Source organism: Rhinatrema bivittatum, chromosome 3, assembly GCF_901001135.1.
Source record: "Rhinatrema bivittatum chromosome 3, aRhiBiv1.1, whole genome shotgun sequence".
In the NCBI taxonomy this organism is placed as follows: domain Eukaryota; kingdom Metazoa; phylum Chordata; class Amphibia; order Gymnophiona; family Rhinatrematidae; genus Rhinatrema; species Rhinatrema bivittatum.
The window spans coordinates 500869386-500889088 of NC_042617.1; the positions used below are offsets into that span (position 1 = coordinate 500869386).

The 19703-nt window shown below is 47.9% G+C and overlaps 1 protein-coding gene across 1 annotated transcript in view; it reads left to right on the forward strand.

The window, feature by feature from the left end:
* The window catches only part of EFHC1 (EF-hand domain containing 1), a 176989-nt gene that overhangs the window by 90972 nt on the left and 66314 nt on the right, over positions 1–19703 (forward strand). Inside the window, 2 exon segments of the mRNA XM_029596122.1 lie at positions 1008–1055; positions 1058–1224. Of these exon segments, the coding sequence (XP_029451982.1) occupies positions 1008–1055; positions 1058–1224 (215 nt within the window).

The following is a 19703-nucleotide window of genomic DNA, read 5'->3' on the forward strand; positions in this document are numbered from 1 at the left end:
CAGCAGGGCCTACAGGCGGGAAGGTCCCATGAACGGAAGCGCAACCTAGGACATCCAAGGTTCGCGGCGTCCGTTCATGGACCTTCCCGCCTGTATCCAGGCGTCCATGATCGGGAGGCACCGCTACCTTGAGCGCCTGGCCGGACATCCAAGTTCGCGGCTTCCGTTCATGGACCTTTCCGGCCTCGTGCTCAAGGCAGCGGGGACCTTGGACGTCAGAGGTCGTGGCGTCTGTTCATGGACCTTCCCGCCTGTATCCAGGCGTCCATGATCGGAGGCACCACTGCCTTGAACGCCCGGCTGGACGTCCAAGGTTGCGGCTTCCGTTCATGGACCTTTCCAGCCTGGCGCTCAAGGCAGCGGGGACCTTGGACGTCCAAGGTCGCGGTGTCCGTTCATGGATCTTCCCGCCTGTATCCGGGTGTCCATGATCGGAGGCCCCGCTGCCTTGAGTGCCCGGCCGGACGGGTTGCGGCTTGGATGTCCGGCCGGGCGCTCAAGGCAGTGGTGGCCTACAGGCGGGAAGGTCCATGAACAGAAGCCGCGACCCTCGGACATCCAAGATATCCGGGCGTCCATGATCGGGGGGCGCTCAAGGCAGCGGGGTCTGTAGAAAAGAACCATCCACTTACCTGGTAGAATGACATTTCAAATGACATTTGAAATGACAGGTACCAGCGCACCCTGGATACTATATAGGCACTGCATACCGCTCTATACAGTAAAATGGATTGCGAATGTCTACCCTTCATTGACGCCGCTTGGATTTGCGTCTAATTGAATACTGAATCAAGCGGTATGTGAACCAAATATGCGCGCGGCAAACAAGCGGGCGCCCGGCACTGCCGCACTGTTTCTTACGCGTCCTTACTGTATCGGCCCATAAGTGATGCATTGTTTTTGTGTCCCATTTTTCTTATCCATTGTTCCTACTGCTGAACAGGATTGTGTAGTATACTAATATGGAAATAGAGTACTAATAGTGACTATTTTTTATCCTTATGCAGATGGTTTCCCACTCTGTGCAATGGAAATCTCGGCTCCAGAAGTGGTGGAATATACCTCCCCAAAGATTTTGCTGTTGGCAAGCACGTCGCCATCCTTGGCCGCAAATTTTTCTTGCATGACTGTGATGAATTCACTAGCAACTATTACCGTGACAATTTTGGAATGTCTTTTCAACCTGTTGATGTGAGCAAGAAAGAGCAAGAGCAAATCAAGCAGGTATAAGGAAATTCTTTTCCAGTAGTTATTATACATAGGGCCAGATTTTCAAAGGGTTACGCACGTAAATCCTCAGGATTTACGTGCGTAACCGCTCCTGCGTGCGCATAGCCTATTTTGCATAGGCCCGGCGACGCACACAAGCCCCGGGATGCGCGTATGTCCTGGGGTTTTGTGAAAGGGGCGGGGGCGCAACTTATTAAACAAAGGTGAGGGGGAGGTTTTAGGTAGGGCTGGGAGGTGGTTGGGTTTGCTAGGGGAAGGGAGGGGAAGGTGGCGGGGGCGGAAGGAAAGTCCCTCTGAGGCCGCTCACGATTTCAGAGCGGTCACGGAGGGAACGGGGAAAGCCATCGGGGCACCCCTAGGGCTCGGCGTGCGCAAGGTGCACAAGTGTGCACCCCCTTGTGCGCGCTGCCCCAGATTTTATAACATGCGTGCGGCTGCGCGCGCATGTTATAAAATCGGGCATACATTTGTGCAAGCCGGGTTGCGCCCACAAATGTACGCTCGTGCGTACCTCTTAAAATCCGGCCTACATTGTAGAAATGTCAGGAAGCAATAGAGGTCGCATTAAGCAAAAAGACATAAGATGGTATAGTATTTTTTGATAAAACATTCCACTTGCTAGGGTAATCCCAGAGGCGCACATTCCTTGTAACTGAATGTGATGTAGGGGCCCTTGTGCTCTGCAGTGTCTTCTGTTATAACATTTTAATTTAATTTAAAAATGTATAACCCACTGTTATTGATGTATTAATTATTTTTCTCTATAAGCAAGAATGTAAAAAACAAAGAACCCATTTCAAACCTTTTTAAGTTTTCTGACATTTTCTCCCAGTTTTCTATACACTGAGGACCTGGAGGAGGGTTGAGACAAGAGAAGCTAAAGCATTATGAATGATACAGGGGTGAAACTCCAGGCGGCACAAGCCCACATAAAATGCACATAGAGATATTTTCTGCTTTGTTATTTCCTGATGTGACGTCTAGTTTTAGAATAGCTTTTTCTAGAAATCTGCCTTCTAACTTATGATGTGTTTGAATTTTTTTTTATCAAGGGTCTCTCATGAACTCTGCTTTTACTAGTGAAACACACTTTGTTTTCTTAAAATAACTTAATAGGGGGCTCCTGAGTCTTTGGGACTGCTTGGAAGTAGTCTGTCTCCTCTTTATGGCAGCATCTGAGCTCTAGAAGGATGAAGGTGGAGCATGTGGGAGAGGTTACCCTATGATCAAACAAGAATATGAAAAGGAAAAGAATTGGTAATAAAACTAGCTAAGAGAGAATTTCCAGTAAAATTAGACCTGCTAGATGACTATATTTTTGAAGGCAGACATTAGGACAGTCCCTGATTTTTTTTAAGTCCTTTAGATGCATTCTGGTATTTTCAGTTCTAATCACAAATGAAAGAGAAAAAGGACTAGAGTTATCATAGTGTAGTGTGCTATAAGTTCAGAAAACCAAAACTGGTAAAAAGTTTCCTTCCAGAAACTGGGTAACTTGGCTACCTGTATTCAAAGTCCTACATGCCATCAATACAAGAGAATGTTTATTGCCTTATAAAACTTCATTTTGGACATTATTGGCTGACTATCTGAAAGAGCTCATAAAAAATGGTGGCAGGGATGGATTTAGGATTTGCTGCCCACAGCACTTTTGGTGCTTTCACACCCCAGACCTTCCATAATGGTCTGTTCCAGGGTAGCAGAGGACAAAACAAATCTTAGCCAGCTTACTGCTCCTAAATGCCTCGCCACCCTAAGCACAGGCATAATGGGTGCTTATTGATAAATCCAGGGCTGAAAAGGCAATTTTGGCCAGGCAAGTAAGTTGTCCCAGCTTCTTCAGGTCTGTATATCAGACACTCACTCCCACACTTCCTGAGACTCTCGCCTCATTGCCTCACTTTCCAATATCGCATTGGTAACGCATTAAGGGGTGGGCCGCCATTCGCAAAACACCTGTTTCAGAGGAGAGAGAGAGAGAGAGAGAGAAGAGAGAGAGAGAGAGAGAGAGAGAGAGAGAGAGAGAGAGAGAGAGAGAGAGAGAGAGAGAGACTTACTATAGTGCCTATGCCCTAGACAGGTATTTGAATCCCTATGGGAGGGCCACCTACTAACTCGGGTGGGGATTAGGCATGAGCGTCGGGGGTTGGGGGGCCACTTTCGCATTCCACATGAGACGTACGGACAGAACAGTGGTCTCTAGTGCAGATTTGTTGGCCGTCAGAGTGAGGACGCTCACTCCAAGAAGAGATTTGGGCAACATTCTCTCCACCTAGCTTGTTGTTGCCCAGGTAGAGTGTCCGGAAATGAGGCCCACTGTTTAGTATTTATTTATTTATTTTTAATTTTTATATACCGATGTTCCTGTATACAATACATATTGCACCGGTTTACATGGAACTGAACTGTCGCCTCTGGGGCGGAATACATTGGAACAAGTTGAAAAGAACTTCCAGGGAGACAATCTGTACAGTCTGTGTCCCACACAGTCATTGTCACAGAGACACTCCCTTTCAGTGACAACACAAAGTCCTCCTTTCTCACAGAAAGCTGAGACACCCTTAGTTTATGTAGCACTGTCACACCCAGTCTGTGCCTGTTTTCTCACTGACAGAGGCTCTGTATGGACTCCAGTGTCTTGCGGGGCATGCTGCTTTCCCTTTGAGTGTTATAGTGTGGTGAACTACAGGGCACAGGCATGCTGAGCACCTACGGCAGAGGTCTCAACTTTGGCCTTCAAGGTCCAGGATATTCAGGATATTGGAAAAAGGCAGAATATCAAATGTCTATAAATAATGAATATGCATGATATATATTTGCATGCATATTGCCTCAGTTGTTTAAAAATCAATCTCGTGCATGTTCATGGAGATATCCTGAAAACCTGACCAGTTTGCAGACCTCAAGGGCTGGAGTTGGGAATTCCTGACCTATGATGTTTGTGGCATGTGCTGTTGGTGCATTGTGTGCCACTATTATGCACTTTGCAGCTTTTTCCACATTGTTGGCTTTGACAACACATTTCTGCCTGTTAATTTATTTTTTCCTAGCATGTAGCAGATGGACTCAGGACCAATGTGTATAGTGTACTCCTGATAGCAGTTGGAGACGGATCAGATTTCAATCTGACGTCAGCCCTAGTACATATACCCCTGCAGGAAGTGCAGCTCTCCAGTATTTTCCGTCTCCATAGCAGTTAGGGACTCTATGCACGCTAGCACAGCGTTAAGAGTAAATTTTACCAAAGAAAATTCAAATTAAGAAGAAATCTTACCTCTACAGATGACCCTGCTCTCCTGTGGTGACACCCGTTGGGTCCCCTCCCCCAGTCGAGATTCCCAGGGTGATTTCCGCGAATCCCTTGGAGGTAAGCCTTGGTCCTGCGGCTGACCCTCGGCGGGGACCTAGCCCCCGACATCGCGTGAGGCTGAGAGGCACGGGTGCAACCTCGAGCGCGGCGGTGAAGGTATTTTCCCTCTCCCCCCACAGCCGGAGACCGCCCGGAACGAAACCGGGAAGCGCCGAGACAAGGTAAGGTAGAAATCTATTTAAAAGTCTCCGGTCTCCGAAGCTCGAGGAGACGCACAGGTCGCCAGCCGGGACCAGTGCCACCGGGGTTGATCTGCCCTAGCAGGGCTAGACCCCGGTCAGATCCGAGGGTCCTCCCACATGGAGACCCTCCGAGGTGGTCGCCATATTGTCCGCGTGGTCGCCGTCACCCATTTTGACCCCGTTTGCCGCCCTGTCTGCCGTCTTGATGCGTGTTCACAGAGGCGAGCCGTGCGCACAAATACCTTGTGCGCACAACGTCGCGCATAGCCACGCACTCACTGTGCTGGGCACATAATTTCGACCCATGCGCACAACAGCGCGCACATTGCTCTGCACGCACGCACCAACCTACACGCACATCTTCGACGCCCACCGGAGCGCACAACTGTATTGTACGCGCACAAACTATGGCGCCACCTGAAAATAAGCTCAAAGCTCAGGGCCTTTGCCCAGCATGCTACATTAGAGTTGCAGAGCATGAGGAGGCCACGGCCCTGTGTATACAGTGCGAAGAGGCCCTAGGGGACCCAACTCATGGCCCTCCCCAGCCGTACCGGACCCCAGCCCTCTCGATTGGGATGCCGGACCTAGCATCACACAGTGGGACCCCCCCTCAAACAGGGCTCCCCAGGGACACGGCGCCCCCTAGTCTAGACCCAGCTTCTATCTCCTGGGTGGAATTCTTCAAAGGTCTGCATACCTTCGTCCACATGCAACCGGGGCCTCCTACAATGCGATCACAGGCCCCACCAGAGGACCTCTGTGCCCAGGGAAGTGATCCCACCTCCCAGAAGCTCCACCTTTGGGGACACAGACATCTCAGATGAGGAGTCAGAAGCCCTGGAGGAAGGGGAACTCCCTCCGGGGACAGAACCCCATCGAACCATGGGACGCTTCTTCACCAAGAACGAACTTCCAGACCTGGAAGACTCACAAGGATGCCTTTCAAGGAAACAGTCCTGTTCGGAAGGGAAACTAGCCAACAAGTGGGGTGAGTCCCCACTGCCGTGCCTACCGGAGGACAGGAATAAGAGAAACCAGCGATCCCTTCCCCCGGACCTCCAGGGGCAGAGGATCACAGCACTTCAGCCCATATAGAAGCTCATATCAAGCGGCCAACCCGCAGGCAGGAGCCAGTCCTTTTGGAACAAGCACAATAAAGGAGAGCCAGCTCGGGCCCAGGCCCCAGCCACACCCCACAATGAAGATCAGCCGACCCATCCAAAGGAAGAAGCCATAGGGGGCAGACTGGCCCTATTCTACCAAAGATGGGTCGAGATAACTTCGGACAAGTGAGTCCTAGCCATCATTCGAGAGGGATATTACCTGGATTTCCACCACCCTCCCTCCGGACAAGTTTGTGGAATCTCCTGCCACGACCTTCCAAGAAAATCGCAGTGGAAGCTACACTGACCAGATTACTGGCCTTAGAGGCTATAACACCGGTGTCTTCACAACAAATAAATACTGGCCATTATTCCATCTATTTTATTGTTCCCAAGAAGGAAGGAACGTTCAGACCTATCCTGGACCTCAAGGTGGTCAACCGTCACCTGAAGATTCCCGCTTCCGCATGGAAACCCTATGCTCGGTAATAAGGGCGATACAACCGGGAGAGTTCCTTACCTTCCTGGATCTATCAGAAGCCTTCCTACACATTCCGATCCATCAAGAGCATCAGCGTTTTCTACGCTTCTTGATCCTGGACCATCACTACCAGTTCCGGGCACTACCTTTCGGGTTAGCCACTGCAACCCGGATGTTCACCAAGATCATAGTGGTGGTGGCAGCAACACTGAGGAAGGAAGGAATCCACGTGCACCCTTATCTAGATGATTGGCTGATCAGAGCGAAATCCCCAGAGGAAAGCCACCAGGCAACCAAACAGAGTCAAAAACTCTACTGGAGAGCCTCGGGTGGGTGGTCAACACAAACAAGAGCTGCCTGCAGCCTTCCCAATCTCTAGAATACTTGGGAGTCTGGTTCGACACCAAACAAGACAAGGTCATCCTGACACCGACAAGGAGATCAAAACTGATGACCCAGTTACGAACCCTGTTGAGCAAACTTCGCCCCACAGCATGGGATTACCTTCAAGTTCTCGGCCTCATGGCATCCACACTGGAAGTAGTCCCATGGGCAACGGGCTCCCATGAGACCCCTACACGCTCACTACTATTATGATGGAATCCACTGTCCCAGAACTACACCATACGGCTTCAGTTCCCGGACAGAGTTCAGGCCCACCAATGATGGTAGCTACAAAAGCCCTTCTGAGCCAGGGAACGAGACTATCCTCCCCAACCTGGATCCTACTCACCACGGATGCCAGCCTATGAGGATGGGGAGCACACTGCAGGAGCTAACCGCCCAAGGGCAATGGAACAAAGAAGCGTTGGGATGGAATATCAATCGCCTAGAAGCCCGGCAGTCAGACTAGCTGCCTAAGGTTCGGTCACAGACTCTGAGACAAAACGGTAAGAGTAATGTCGGACAACGCCACAACAGTGGCCTACATCAACCATCAGGGAGGAACCAGAAGACAACAGGTGTCTCTGGAAATAGACCCCTAATGTCATGGGCGAAAGTAAATCTTCAAGAAATCTCACCCATCCACATTGCTGGGAAAGACAATGTCACAGCGGACTACCTCAGCAGAGAAAGTCTAGATCCAGGAGAATGGAAACTGTCAACCACAGCATTCCAAATGATAGTAAACCATTGGGGAACACCAACCATGGACCTCCTGGCAAACCGGTCCAACGCCCAGGTACCCAGTTTCTTCTGCCGCAGGCGGGAACCCCAGTCCCAGGGAATCGATGCCCTGGTACAGACCTGGCCACAGGAGACTCTGTTATACGCCTTCCCGCCGTGACCCCTATTGGGCACGATCATCCACAAGATAGAACACCACAGGGGGCCATTACTTCTAGTGGCCCTGGGCTGGCCAAGAAGACCGTGGTACGCAGGCATACGAAGACTGCTGGCAGGGAACCCCCTGCCGCTACCTCCACAGGGAGACCTGCTCCAACAGGGACCGATCCGCCACAAGGATCCAGCTCGATTCTCTCTTACGGTCCTGCAATTGAGAGGACTTGCCTAAGTAGGAAAGGATACTCGGGGCAGTAATTGACACCCTACTCCGAGCACGCAAGTTCTCCACATCCCTAACATACATAAGGATTTGGAGAGTATTCGAATCCTGGTGCGAGGACCATGACATCATACCACACGCAGTCAAAATTCCTGCGATTTTGGAATTCCTACAGAACGGACTACAGAAGGGATTGTCCCTCAACTCCATCAAGGTACAGTGGTGGCCTTGTCATGCTAGGGAACCAAAAGCGAGAGCGGCAGCATAGCCTCTCACCCGGTTGTCTCCCGCTTCCTGAAAGGAGTCAAGCACATCCAACCACCCCTAAAGTGGCCGGTGCCACTTTGGAACCTTAACTGGTGCTGCGGCAGTCAAAAAAGCAAACAGAATGTTGGGAATTATTAGAAAGGGAATGGTGAATAAAACGGAAAATGTCATAATGCCTCTGTATCGCTCCATGGTGAGACCGCACCTTGAATACTGTGTACAATTCTGGTCGCCGCATCTCAAAGATATAATTGCGATGGAGAAGGTACAGAGAAGGGCTACCAAAATGATAAGGGGAATGGAACAACTCCCCTATGAGGAAAGACTAAAGAGGTTAGGACTTTTCAGCTTGGAGAAGAGACGACTGAGGGGGGATATGATAGAGGTGTTTAAAATCATGAGAGGTCTAGAACGGGTAGATGTGAATCGGTTATTTACTCTTTCGGATAGCAGAAAGACTAGGGGGCACTCCATGAAGTTAGCATGGGGCACATTTAAAACTAATCGGAGAAAGTTCTTTTTTACTCAATGCACAATTAAACTCTGGAATTTGTTGCCAGAGGATGTGGTTAGTGCAGTTAGTATAGCTGTGTTTAAAAAAGGATTGGATAAGTTCTTGGAGGAGAAGTCCATTACCTGCTATTAAGTTCACTTAGAGAATAGCCACTGCCATTAGCAATGGTTACATGGAATAGACTTAGTTTTTGGGTACTTGCCAGGTTCTTATGGCCTGGATTGGCCACTGTTGGAAACAGGATGCTGGGCTTGATGGACCCTTGGTCTGACCCAGTATGGCATTTTCTTATGTTCTTATGTTCTAGAATTCCTAGCAGGAACCTCCTTCAGACCTCTCCGCGGCCTGTCTTTCCGATTATTAACATTGAAAGCAGCCTTCCTGCTGGCAGCCTGTTCAGCCCGTCGTATATCCGAGCTACAAGCACTGTCCTGCTGAGAGCCGTTCCTCAGACTCACCCCAGGAACCATCCAGTTACGCACAGTTCCGTCATTCTTCCTCAAAGTGGTGTCTCACTTCCATCTCAACCAAACCATCTCGCTACCATCGCCAGATGAGCATAAGAATTCGGAAGAGGCTCGAAGTCTACGCCATCTCAACATCAGCAGACTCCTAGTCCGATACCTGGAAAGGTCGGAATCCGTATGAAAGACGGACCATCTATTCGTCCTTCACAGGAAGAAGCAGGGAGAAGCGGCCTCGAGAGCAACCATTGCCCGCTGGATCAAAGAAGTCATCAAGGTGGCCTAGGTGGAAGCAGGCAAGCCACCGCCTTTACATAAGAACATAAGAAAATGCCATACTGGGTCAGACCAAGGGTCCATCAAGCCCAGCATCCTGTTTCTAACAGTGGCCAATCCAGGCCATAAGAACCTGACAAGTACCCAAAAACTAAGTCTATTCCATGTTACCATTGCTAATGGCAGTGGCTATTCTCTAAGTGAACTTAATAGCAGGTAATGGACTTCTCCTCCAAGAACTTATCCAATCCTTTTTTAAACACAGCTATACTAACTGCACTAACCACATCCTCTGGCAACAAATTCCAGAGTTTAATTGTGCGTTGAGTAAAAAAGAACTTTCTCCGATTAGTTTTAAATGTTCCCCATGCTAACTTCATGGAGTGCCCCCTAGTTTTTCTACTATCCGAAAGAGTAAATAACCGATTCACATCTACCCGTTCTAGACCTCTCATGATTTTAAACATCTCTATCATATCCCCCCTCAGTCGTCTCTTCTCCAAGCTGAAAAGTCCTAACCTCTTTAGTCTTTCCTCATAGGGGAGTTGTTCCATTCCACTTATCATTTTGGTAGCCCTTCTCTGTACCTTCTCCATCGCAATTATATCTTTTTTGAGATGCGGCGACCAGAATTGTACACAGTATTCAAGGTGCGGTCTCACCATGGAGCGATACAGAGGCATTATGACGTTTTCCGTTTTATTCACCATTCCCTTTCTAATAATTCCCAACATTCTGTTTGCTTTTTTGACTGCCGCAGCACACTGAACAGACGATTTCAATGTGTTATCCACTATGACACCTAGATCTCTTTCTTGGGTTGTAGCACCTAATATGGAACCCAACATTGTGTAATTATAGCATGGGTTATTTTTCCCTATATGCATCACCTTGCACTTATCCACATTAAATTTCATCTGCCATTTGGATGCCCAATTTTCCAGTCTCACAAGGTCTTCCTGCAATTTATCACAATCTGCTTGTGATTTAACTACTCTGAACAATTTTGTGTCATCTGCAAATTTGATTCTCTCACTCGTATTTCTTTCCAGATCATTTATAAATATATTGAAAAGTAAGGGTCCCAATACAGATCCCTGAGGCACTCCACTGTCCACTCCCTTCCACTGAGAAAATTGTCCATTTAATCCTACTCTCTGTTTCCTGTCTTTTAGCCAGTTTGCAATCCACGAAAGGACATCGCCACCTATCCCATGACTTTTTACTTTTCCTAGAAGCCTCTCATGAAGAACTTTGTCAAACGCCTTCTGAAAATCCAAGTATACTATATCTACTGGTTCACCTTTATCCACATGTTTATTAACTCCTTCAAAAAAGTGAAGCAGATTTGTGAGGCAAAACTTGCCCTGGGTAAAGCCATGCTGACTTTGTTCCATTAAACCATGTCTTTCTATATGTTCTGTGATTTTGATGTTTAGAACACTTTCCACTATTTTTCCTGGCACTGAAGTCAGGCTAACCGGTCTGTAGTTTCCCGGATCACCCCTGGAACCCTTTTTAAATATTGGGGTTACATTTGCTATCCTCCAGTCTTCAGGTACAATGGATGATTTTAATGATGTTACACATTTTTACTAATAGGTCTGAAATTTCATTTTTTAGTTCCTTCAGAACTCTGGGGTCTATACCATCTGGTCCAGGTGATTTACTACTCTTCAGTTTATCAATCAGGCCTACCACATCTTCTAGGTTCACCGTGATTTGATTCAGTCCATCTGAATCATTACCCATGAAAACCTTCTCCATTACGGGTACCTCCCCAACATCCTCTTCAGTAAACACCGAAGCAAAGAAATCATTTAATCTTTCCGCGATGGCCTTATCTTCTCTAAGTGCCCCTTTAACCCTCCATCTAACGGTCCAACTGACTCTCTCACAGGCTTTCTGCTTTGGATATATTTTTAAAAGTTTTTACTGTGTGTTTTTGCCTCTACAGCCAGCTTCTTTTCAAATTCTCTCTTAGCCTGTCTTATCAATGTCTTACATTTAACTTGCCAACGTTTATGCTTTAAACGTTGGCAAGTTAAATGTTTCCGCCCAGGCAGTGTCCTGGGCGGAAACCAAGATGCTGTCACCCGCCGAGATCTGCAGGGTGGCAACATGGGCCTCCATCCACACCTTCTCCAGGTTTTACCGCCTGGATGTTCAGGCTCAGGAGGACACAGCATTTGCAAGGGCAGTACTAAGTGGGTCACGGGCAGCCTCCCACCCGGTTTGGGAGTAGCTTTTATACATCCCTTTGGACCTGAGTCCATGTGCTACATGCTAGGAAATGGAGAAATTACTTACCTGATAATTTTGTTTTCCTTAGTGTAGACAGATGGACTCGGCATCCCACCCACGGCTGCTGGTACTCATGGAATTCTCGGGGGACATCCTCGGGAGCGAGTGATTCAAGGGTAAGCCATGCTTTCCTTCATCTAGGACACCCATCCTACCGGGTGTCGACGTTTCTCGGTTGAAGGCACTGGAGGTCTCGAGCTATAGCCATAAGTTAATCAAGTTATTCAAGTTATAAAGTTAATCAAGTTATTCAAATTAGTCAGTCATACATATATCCACAATGCTTTTCAAGGTGAATACTGAAGAGCTGCACTTCCTGCAGGGTATATGTACTAGGGCTGACGTCAGATTGAAATCTGATCCCTCTCCAACTGCTATCAGGAGTACACTATACCCATTGGTCCTGAATCCATCTGTCTACACTAAGGAAAACGAAATTATCAGGTAAGTAATTTCTCCAATTTAACGTTTGCCCATCACATTGGTTCACATATTAACATTTGAAGTATGAAAGGAAATTACATATAACAGGGTAATCAACTGTGGATTAAACAGTATATGATAGTTAAGTGTAAAGGACAGGGGGAAGAGGGAAGAACAACTTACAGGAGAATATAACTGAGAGGAGATCATATGCTGAGAGGAACATATTGCAGTAATTGTTGAATTGAGGAAGGCTTGCTTAAAGAGCCAGGTTTTGAGTTTCTTTTTGAAGTTATGAGTGCTAGGTTCCAGTCATAAGTCTATGGGCATTGTGTTCCAGATGGCGGGTCCGGCCAGGGAAAGTGCATGTTCGCGTGTAGTGGCTAGGTTAGTGAGTTTGTGGGGGGTTATATGTAGGGAACCGTTGTTGGCAGATCTAGTGGGTTTTCAGGGGAGTTGGAAGTGGAAGGAGATGTTGAACCAGTTTATTGCTTGGTTGTGTATGATTTTGTGAACTAGTGTGAGGCACTTTAAGCATATTCTGAGGTGAATGGGGAGCCAGTGTAAGTTTCTGGGTAGGGGGGTGATGTGTTCATTTCTTCTGATGTTTGTAAGGTTCTGGCGGTGGCATTTTGGAGCATTTCCAGACGCTTCAGGGAGTTTGAAAGGAGTCCGAGGAGTAAGGAGTTGCAGTAGTCTATTTTAGATAGGATGAGAGCTTGAAAGACTGTTCTGAAGTCGTGTTGGTGAAGGAGGGGTCTTAGTTTTTTTAATACGTGGAGTTTGTAGAAGCAGTCTTTTGTGGTTGCGTTTATGAATTTTGTTTAGGTTTAGCTCTTGGTCTATAGTGACACCTAGGTTTCTGGCATCTTTTGAGATTGGAGGCTTTGTTTGTAAGGGTGTTTGTAAGGTTTTGTTTGTAAGGGTGTTTGTAAGGGTGTTTGTGGCTAAGTAATACTAGTTCGGTTTTGTCAGAGTTGAGGGAGAGGCTCATTTGAGTGAGGAGTTGTTTAATGGATGGGAGGTGGCTTTCCCAGGAATATAGGGATTTGGGGATAGATTCGGGGATGGGAATGAGTATTTGCACATCATCGGCGCATATGAAAAAGGTGAGTTGTAGGTCAGTTAGGAGTTTACATAGGGGGAGCATATATATATTGAATAGCGTGGATGAGAGAGAAGAGCCTTGTGGGACTCCTTGGGATAGTTTGATCGGTTCAGATTCCATCTGGCCAATTTTAACTTTGTATTGCCTGTTCTGCAGGTATGATATGAACCATTGCAAGGCAATGCCAGATATTCCAATTTCTATTAGCTGGTCGATGAGGAGGTTGTGATTAGTGGTATCAAAGGCTGCTGATTGATACCATTGTTACCATTGACCTTTGTCTAGTCCTTTGAGGACAGTGTCTGTGAGGGAGAGTAATAGTGTTTCCGTGCTGTGGAATTTACAGAATCCAAATTGGGAGGGATGGAGTACATTGTATTTCTCTAGGTGTTCCGTTAGTTGGTTGCTTACGACTTTTTCGATAATTTTAGCTAGGAAGGGGAGAATGGATATGGGTCGGAAATTGTTCAGCTCTGTGGGGTTCAATTGAGGTTTTTTTAGGATGGGTTTGACCATGGCTTGCTTAATTGCAGTAGGTACATGTCCCTGGGCTAGTGAAAGGTTGATAATGTCGGATATCGGTTTGGCTAAGAGGTTAGGGATGGTTTTTAGGTGTTTGATTGGAATTGCATCAGCTGGATGTGCTGCAGTGTTGATTTTTCTGACTAGTGATTCGATTTCTGTGGAGGAGGTACTGTCGAATTCATTGAGTATAGCATCAGGGACTTTGGGTAGGGAGATTTTGAGCGTTGAGGGGAGGGGAGTTTGGCCATTATGTTAGTGACTTTGTCTTTGAAGAATAGGACGAGTTCATTACATTTGGACTTGGATTCGTTGTTGGCTGAGGGAGCAGGGAGTATTTTTGTAAGGTTGGCGATGTAAGAGAGCACTACTTTGGGGTTGAATTGGAACTCATGTATCCTTTTTGAGTAGTAGTTGCGCTTGGTGTGAGTATGACTGTTCGGTAAATGTGTAGGGTAGATCAGTATGTATTTAGGAGACAGAGGGATTGTGAGACTCGCCACTGTTTTTCGATTTTTCTGAGGTTTTGTTTTAGTTTTTAAGTTCTGGTGAGTGGGCGTTCGTCTGCTCTCCCGCGGACTTTACTGAATCGGCCTGTAAGTGAGGGAGGGAATGCTTCTCTCAGGTCTTCTGTTTTACATGGTTTCCTGAAATGAATACTGGTGGTGTGATTGCGAGGGGGGAGGGTGGGAGTGTTTATGGAGAGGTTTTGGAGGATTAGGGAGTGATCTGACCAGGGAACAGTGGTATATGATGGGGTTTTTGTGGTTTGTACAAATGTGTTAATGAAGTGAGTGACCTGCTTTGTGTGTGGGGGAGTCGATGATTTATTTGAATTCAATGGCAGTGAGGGAGTTAAGGATTGCTTCGCAGGAGGGGGAATTTGGTAGGGTGTCCACGTGAAGGTTGAAGTCACCTAGGATGATGGCAGGTGAGTGTATGTTGATGTTTTCGGTGATGAATTCAATGAGAGGGGAGGGGGGTCGCGTTTCAGTATGCCAGGGAGAGTGTAAACTAGGCAGATTTGCAGTTGGTTGGATTTGAAGTATGCGAGTTCGTGTGTGGGTGTTGAGTGGGTGGCAAACAGATTAATGTGGTGTTCTTTTTTTGAAGCTAGTAATAGGCCGCCTCCTCTTTTTTTGATCCTAGGGACGGAAGTGATGTCATAAAGGTGTGTGGGGAGTTGGTTGATTAATACTGTGTCTGTTTGTTTGAGCCAAGTTTCAGTGATTGCGCATACATCTGGGTTGAGGTCTGTTAGGATGTCATGTAGAATTGGGGATTTTTTCACTAGGGATTGTGCATTGAAGAGGACGAGCGAGAATAGGGAGAGCCCGAGCAGTTGGGTCACGGGAAATTATAATTGGGATTAGCATTCTGGGGTGAATGGTGGGTTTCTTGAAGTGTGGTCTTCTGTTTGTAGAGGTTGATGATTTATTTGATGGAGGATGCATTGTGGTTATAATGGGGAAGGGCTTTTGGTTGCTGCGAGGGAGTAGGTGGACTGTAGGTTTGTGTGGTGAGGTGGCCTGGATGGAGTGGGAGGGGGTGTGTGGGGGGAGAGAGAAAGGGGGGTGAGAGGAGGGAGAGGGAGCGGGTGGGGGTTTATTTGATAGGAGGAGGGGGGAGAAACGTGGCTGTTGCAAAGTATGGTGGGGAAGGGGAGAGAGGGAGGTAGGTGGAGAGGAGATAATCTTTGAATAAGGATGGTGTGGTGGGTGGGAGCTATGGCTTCCAGAAAGGAGGGTTGGGATTTGGAGGTGTGTTGAGGTAGTAGGGGTGGGCGGCAGATAGGTGATAAGGAGAGCTGCACAAAGAGGCGTACCAAGGGGCATGCCCCTTTGGCCTCGCTCCTTTGGTGCGCGGTGCACGACACCTGCGGTCACGGCCTTACTTTTGAGGCAAAGGTAGATTGCCTCGATGTCACCAGCGGGGCGGTCCTCGGATGGAGAGAGGCACGGCCTGGCTCGGGATCGGCGCGGCAGCTCTTGGCGTCGATGGTGTGCTCCTGACCCCGATGGGTCTCACGCCGATCGCGGGGAGCAGAGACTGTTTCCGGTCGGAGGGCCGGGGGTCCTGCTGGATCGGAGGGCCGGCGCGAAAGGGAGTTCTTGCAGTCGCGGCCTTACTTTTGAGGCGAAGATAGGTCGCCTCGATGATGTCACCAGCGGGGCGGTCCTCGGGTGGAGGGAGGCACAGCCTGGCTCGGGATTGTTGTGGCGGCTCTCGGCGTCGATGGCGTGCTCTTGACCTCATGTGACATCATGTATGCTCCTCACATTTACCATGCAGTATGAGCGGTTAGTACATGCGCGGTGTCAACAGCACATGTAATTCTATGTCACTATGCATTATTGCATGTCCAGACCTCCAGCTAATGCATATAAACATCGCTATAAACTTCTTCCATTAATTTTTCCATGCATATCCAATTCCACAATGCCATTATGGATAAGAAATCATGAAAACAGCTGCAGGACCACAATGCCTCCTAAGGTGACAGGAAACTGATAGTTTTCAGTGTGACTGATAGAGTGACAATGACACAGACACTAGGCATGGGATGCACTCTTGTTTGCCAAAGACAAATATGCCGAACAAAAGTTTTTTCAAACCAACCCAAGTGTATAAACTGTTAACGATAGTCTTTTAAAATTACTAGAATATATTTAGATGCTCTCTTAGAAGAACCTAGTATCTGAGGCATGCATGCTACAGCCTGTGGGATGTATAATCCCTCAATAGATTTTTCCGTGCACAAACATTGCATGACAGCTTCTGAGAGAAGGAAGAAGAATGAACTATGCATACATATATATATTAGCAAGTCTTTTGAAGGGAAATGTGATGTTAAATGTGTGGCATTTGGCAAGGATTAGACTGAATATTCCTTAAAGAAGCATAGACCTGGCTTACTCTCTTACACAAGAGGGGTGTAGGCATTCTTGTCTGTTGTGAGAATGGGGGCTGGGGCAGAAAGAATCATTTCCAGGGCCATCAGGTTGGGGGAACATACACTCTGCTAACTCCATTTGATATATAAAACATCCTGTGTATTGCTGCATTTTGAAAACTCTGCCTTTTATATAGAGGCAGAAAGTAGATAAGTATTTACAATAAAGTATATAGTTCTTCTGCTTCTCTATGGCACTGAGTACGTTTTTTGCAATGAACATTTTATTTGAGTAAGACAGTTCTTCCCTTTCTCCAACAGTAACATAATATCCTCCATGAAGTCTGGAATACTCATGGGTCTTTACTTCCATCCCAAGAAACTGTTAGGTTCCCAGGGATTTGCTCTCCCACACGTAGCTTACTTACAGAATGTGAGTTAGATAGATCAAGGACTTTGTTATGCTCTTTCCAAAGGCGCACTTGACATCATCTGAAATCCTCTGACATACTGATGCAGGACTGAACTGTTCTGTCATCCACTGTTCTCAGCAGTTTTCTGCTCTTATTAGGGAAAAAAGACCAGGACTAAGATCCAGACCCACTGACAACTCGTCTCGCTATTGCTGCTCCCCACCAGGGTCTCCTGGCAGATACCACCTTTTGTACACCCAAAAATGTTGCACAGGAATATACCACTCTTTCAGGCCGATACTGTAAAGTGCGTGGGAAAACAGGCGCTCAGTGTTCAGCGTCTGTTTTCCCAATGTGCGCCCAGCCACCTCTCCTGGGCATACAATACTGTATTTAAATGAAGGGTTGTGCTAAAAAGGAGGCGCTAGGGACAATAGCATCCCTAGCACCTCCTTAGCAGTGGAAACCCAGGAGAGGTGGCTGTCAGTGGGTTCAGGAAATCGACATTCAATTTTATGAGTGTCCATTTTCCAAACCTGCTGCCAGCCACGGGTTAGGAAAATGGATGCTTGTAAAATTGAGCGTTCATTTTCCTAACCTGACTCGCCGGCACATTTAAAAAAAAATTAAAAAAAAATATTTTTTTAACCTTTTGGGTTCCTCCAACTTAATATCGCTAGGATATTACTGGAGCGAATTAATAATAGCCCCAGCAACATGCATTTACCATGTGAATCACGCTATTAGTTTTGGACACATTGCATTATGTCATCGCCTACGCTGTTCTGGTCTTCCTTGCTCCATCAGACCTACAGCCTAGAGTCCGACCACGCTCCCTTATTGTTCATGGGCACGCTTCTCTGCTACCTCTCCGGGAGACCCTGCGAGGCCCACCTAAGTCCAAGCGGCCTGGGTCCCTACGGGCTCCACCCGGGGGGGGGACCTCAGGCTTCCAGTGGTGAAACTCATCTTAGCCTCTGTCTCCTCCTGTGCTCTGCCCCCTGGGGGCAGGTGCTTCCTGGCCCCTAGCAGGGAGCCGTTCTCCATTGCTCCAGGACAAGGGTCCACCTCCAAGTGCAACAGCTTATTAGTAATTCACCCCAGTAATATCCTAGCGATATTAAGTTGGAGGAACCAAAAAGGTTAAAAAAAAATTTTTTTTTTACTTTTTTTTTTTAAATGTGCTGGCAAGTCAGGTTAGGAAAGTGGACGCTCAATTTTACAAGTGTCCATTTTCCTAACCTGTGGCTGGCAGCGGGTTTGGAAAATGGACGCTCATAAAATTGATATTATTGTATAAGGGGTTGTGGCCATGCATCCAAAATGCGCGTTAAACAGTGCACTCAGGTGAACGCACTTTACAGTATTGGTTTATTGTGTTAAAATAATAATGCATTTACCCTTTTAGTAAGACAAATAATGCATTTACCCTTTTAGTAAGACAAAGAGCTCTTACAGTAGAAAGAATCATCAGGTCGATACTGTAAGGCCGCGTTAGAAAGAGTGCGGCAGTGCCGGGCGCACCCTCGTTCCCCGCACGCACAGTTCTCTTCACATACCGCTCGATACTCTATGTAAATTGCTTGCAAATGCAAGCCACGTCTGCGAAGCGTTAGGGAAGCGTTAGGCCCGCGCAACCCATTTTACTGTATAGGGGCTTAATACAGCGCCTATACAGTATCCTGGGTGCGCTGGTACCTGTTATTTCAAATGTCATTTCAACTGACATTTGAAATGACAGGTACCAGGAAGTGGATGGTTCCCCCCCTCCCGAAGCAAGGCGCAGGGCGAAAATTAAAACAAAAGGGAATAAAGTGTAAAAAAAAAAGTAAACTTACTGGCGGGAGCGGGCGGGCACGCGTTCGATCCAGGCGGCGGCGGGAGCCGGCGTGCGGGTGGGCGCGCGTTCGATCTGGCGGCGGCGGGAGCCATCGGGCGGGTGGGCGCCCGTTCATCCAGGCAGCGGGAGCCGGCGGGCGGGTGGGTGCGCGTTCGATCCAGGCCGAGGCGGGAGCCGGCGGGCGGGTGGGCGTGCATTCATCCAGGCGGAGGGAGCCGGCGGCGACAGCGGCCTCCGGCAGCCCCCGCCGGCAGTGAATGAATGCACGCCTGTGTACGCCCGTGCGATTTCGGCGCTCAAGGCGTGACGTCATGACGCTTGACGTCACGGCATGTGACATCGGCGTTCGCTATGCGGCTACAGCTGCAGTGACCTTGCCTTTCTCCCCAGAGCCCCCTGGTTGGTGATGATCCTAAAGGGGTTCGTCTGTTCCAGAGAAAGGAATTAGAACCTCTCATTTCTGTAGTTCTTTCTGAACTTGGGGTGGAGCTCCCTCCCCATGCTCCGCCACAGAACTCTGTGGACCCAGTCCTGGCTGGATTGAGAACGCCGACCCGAGCTTTTCCTTTCCATGCCATGCTTCAGCAACTGATGACCAGGGAGTGGGACACTCTGGATGCTGGTCTGAGGGTCGGTCGGGCTATGGATACACTGTATCCGTTGCTGGATGAATCTCTGGAACTCCTGCGGTCCCCCAAAGTGGATGCTTCAGTCTCTGCTGTTGTTAATCGGACCACTATTCCAGTCGCGGGTTCGGTGGCTTTAAAAGATCTTCAGGATCGCAAGCTGGAAGTACTACTTAA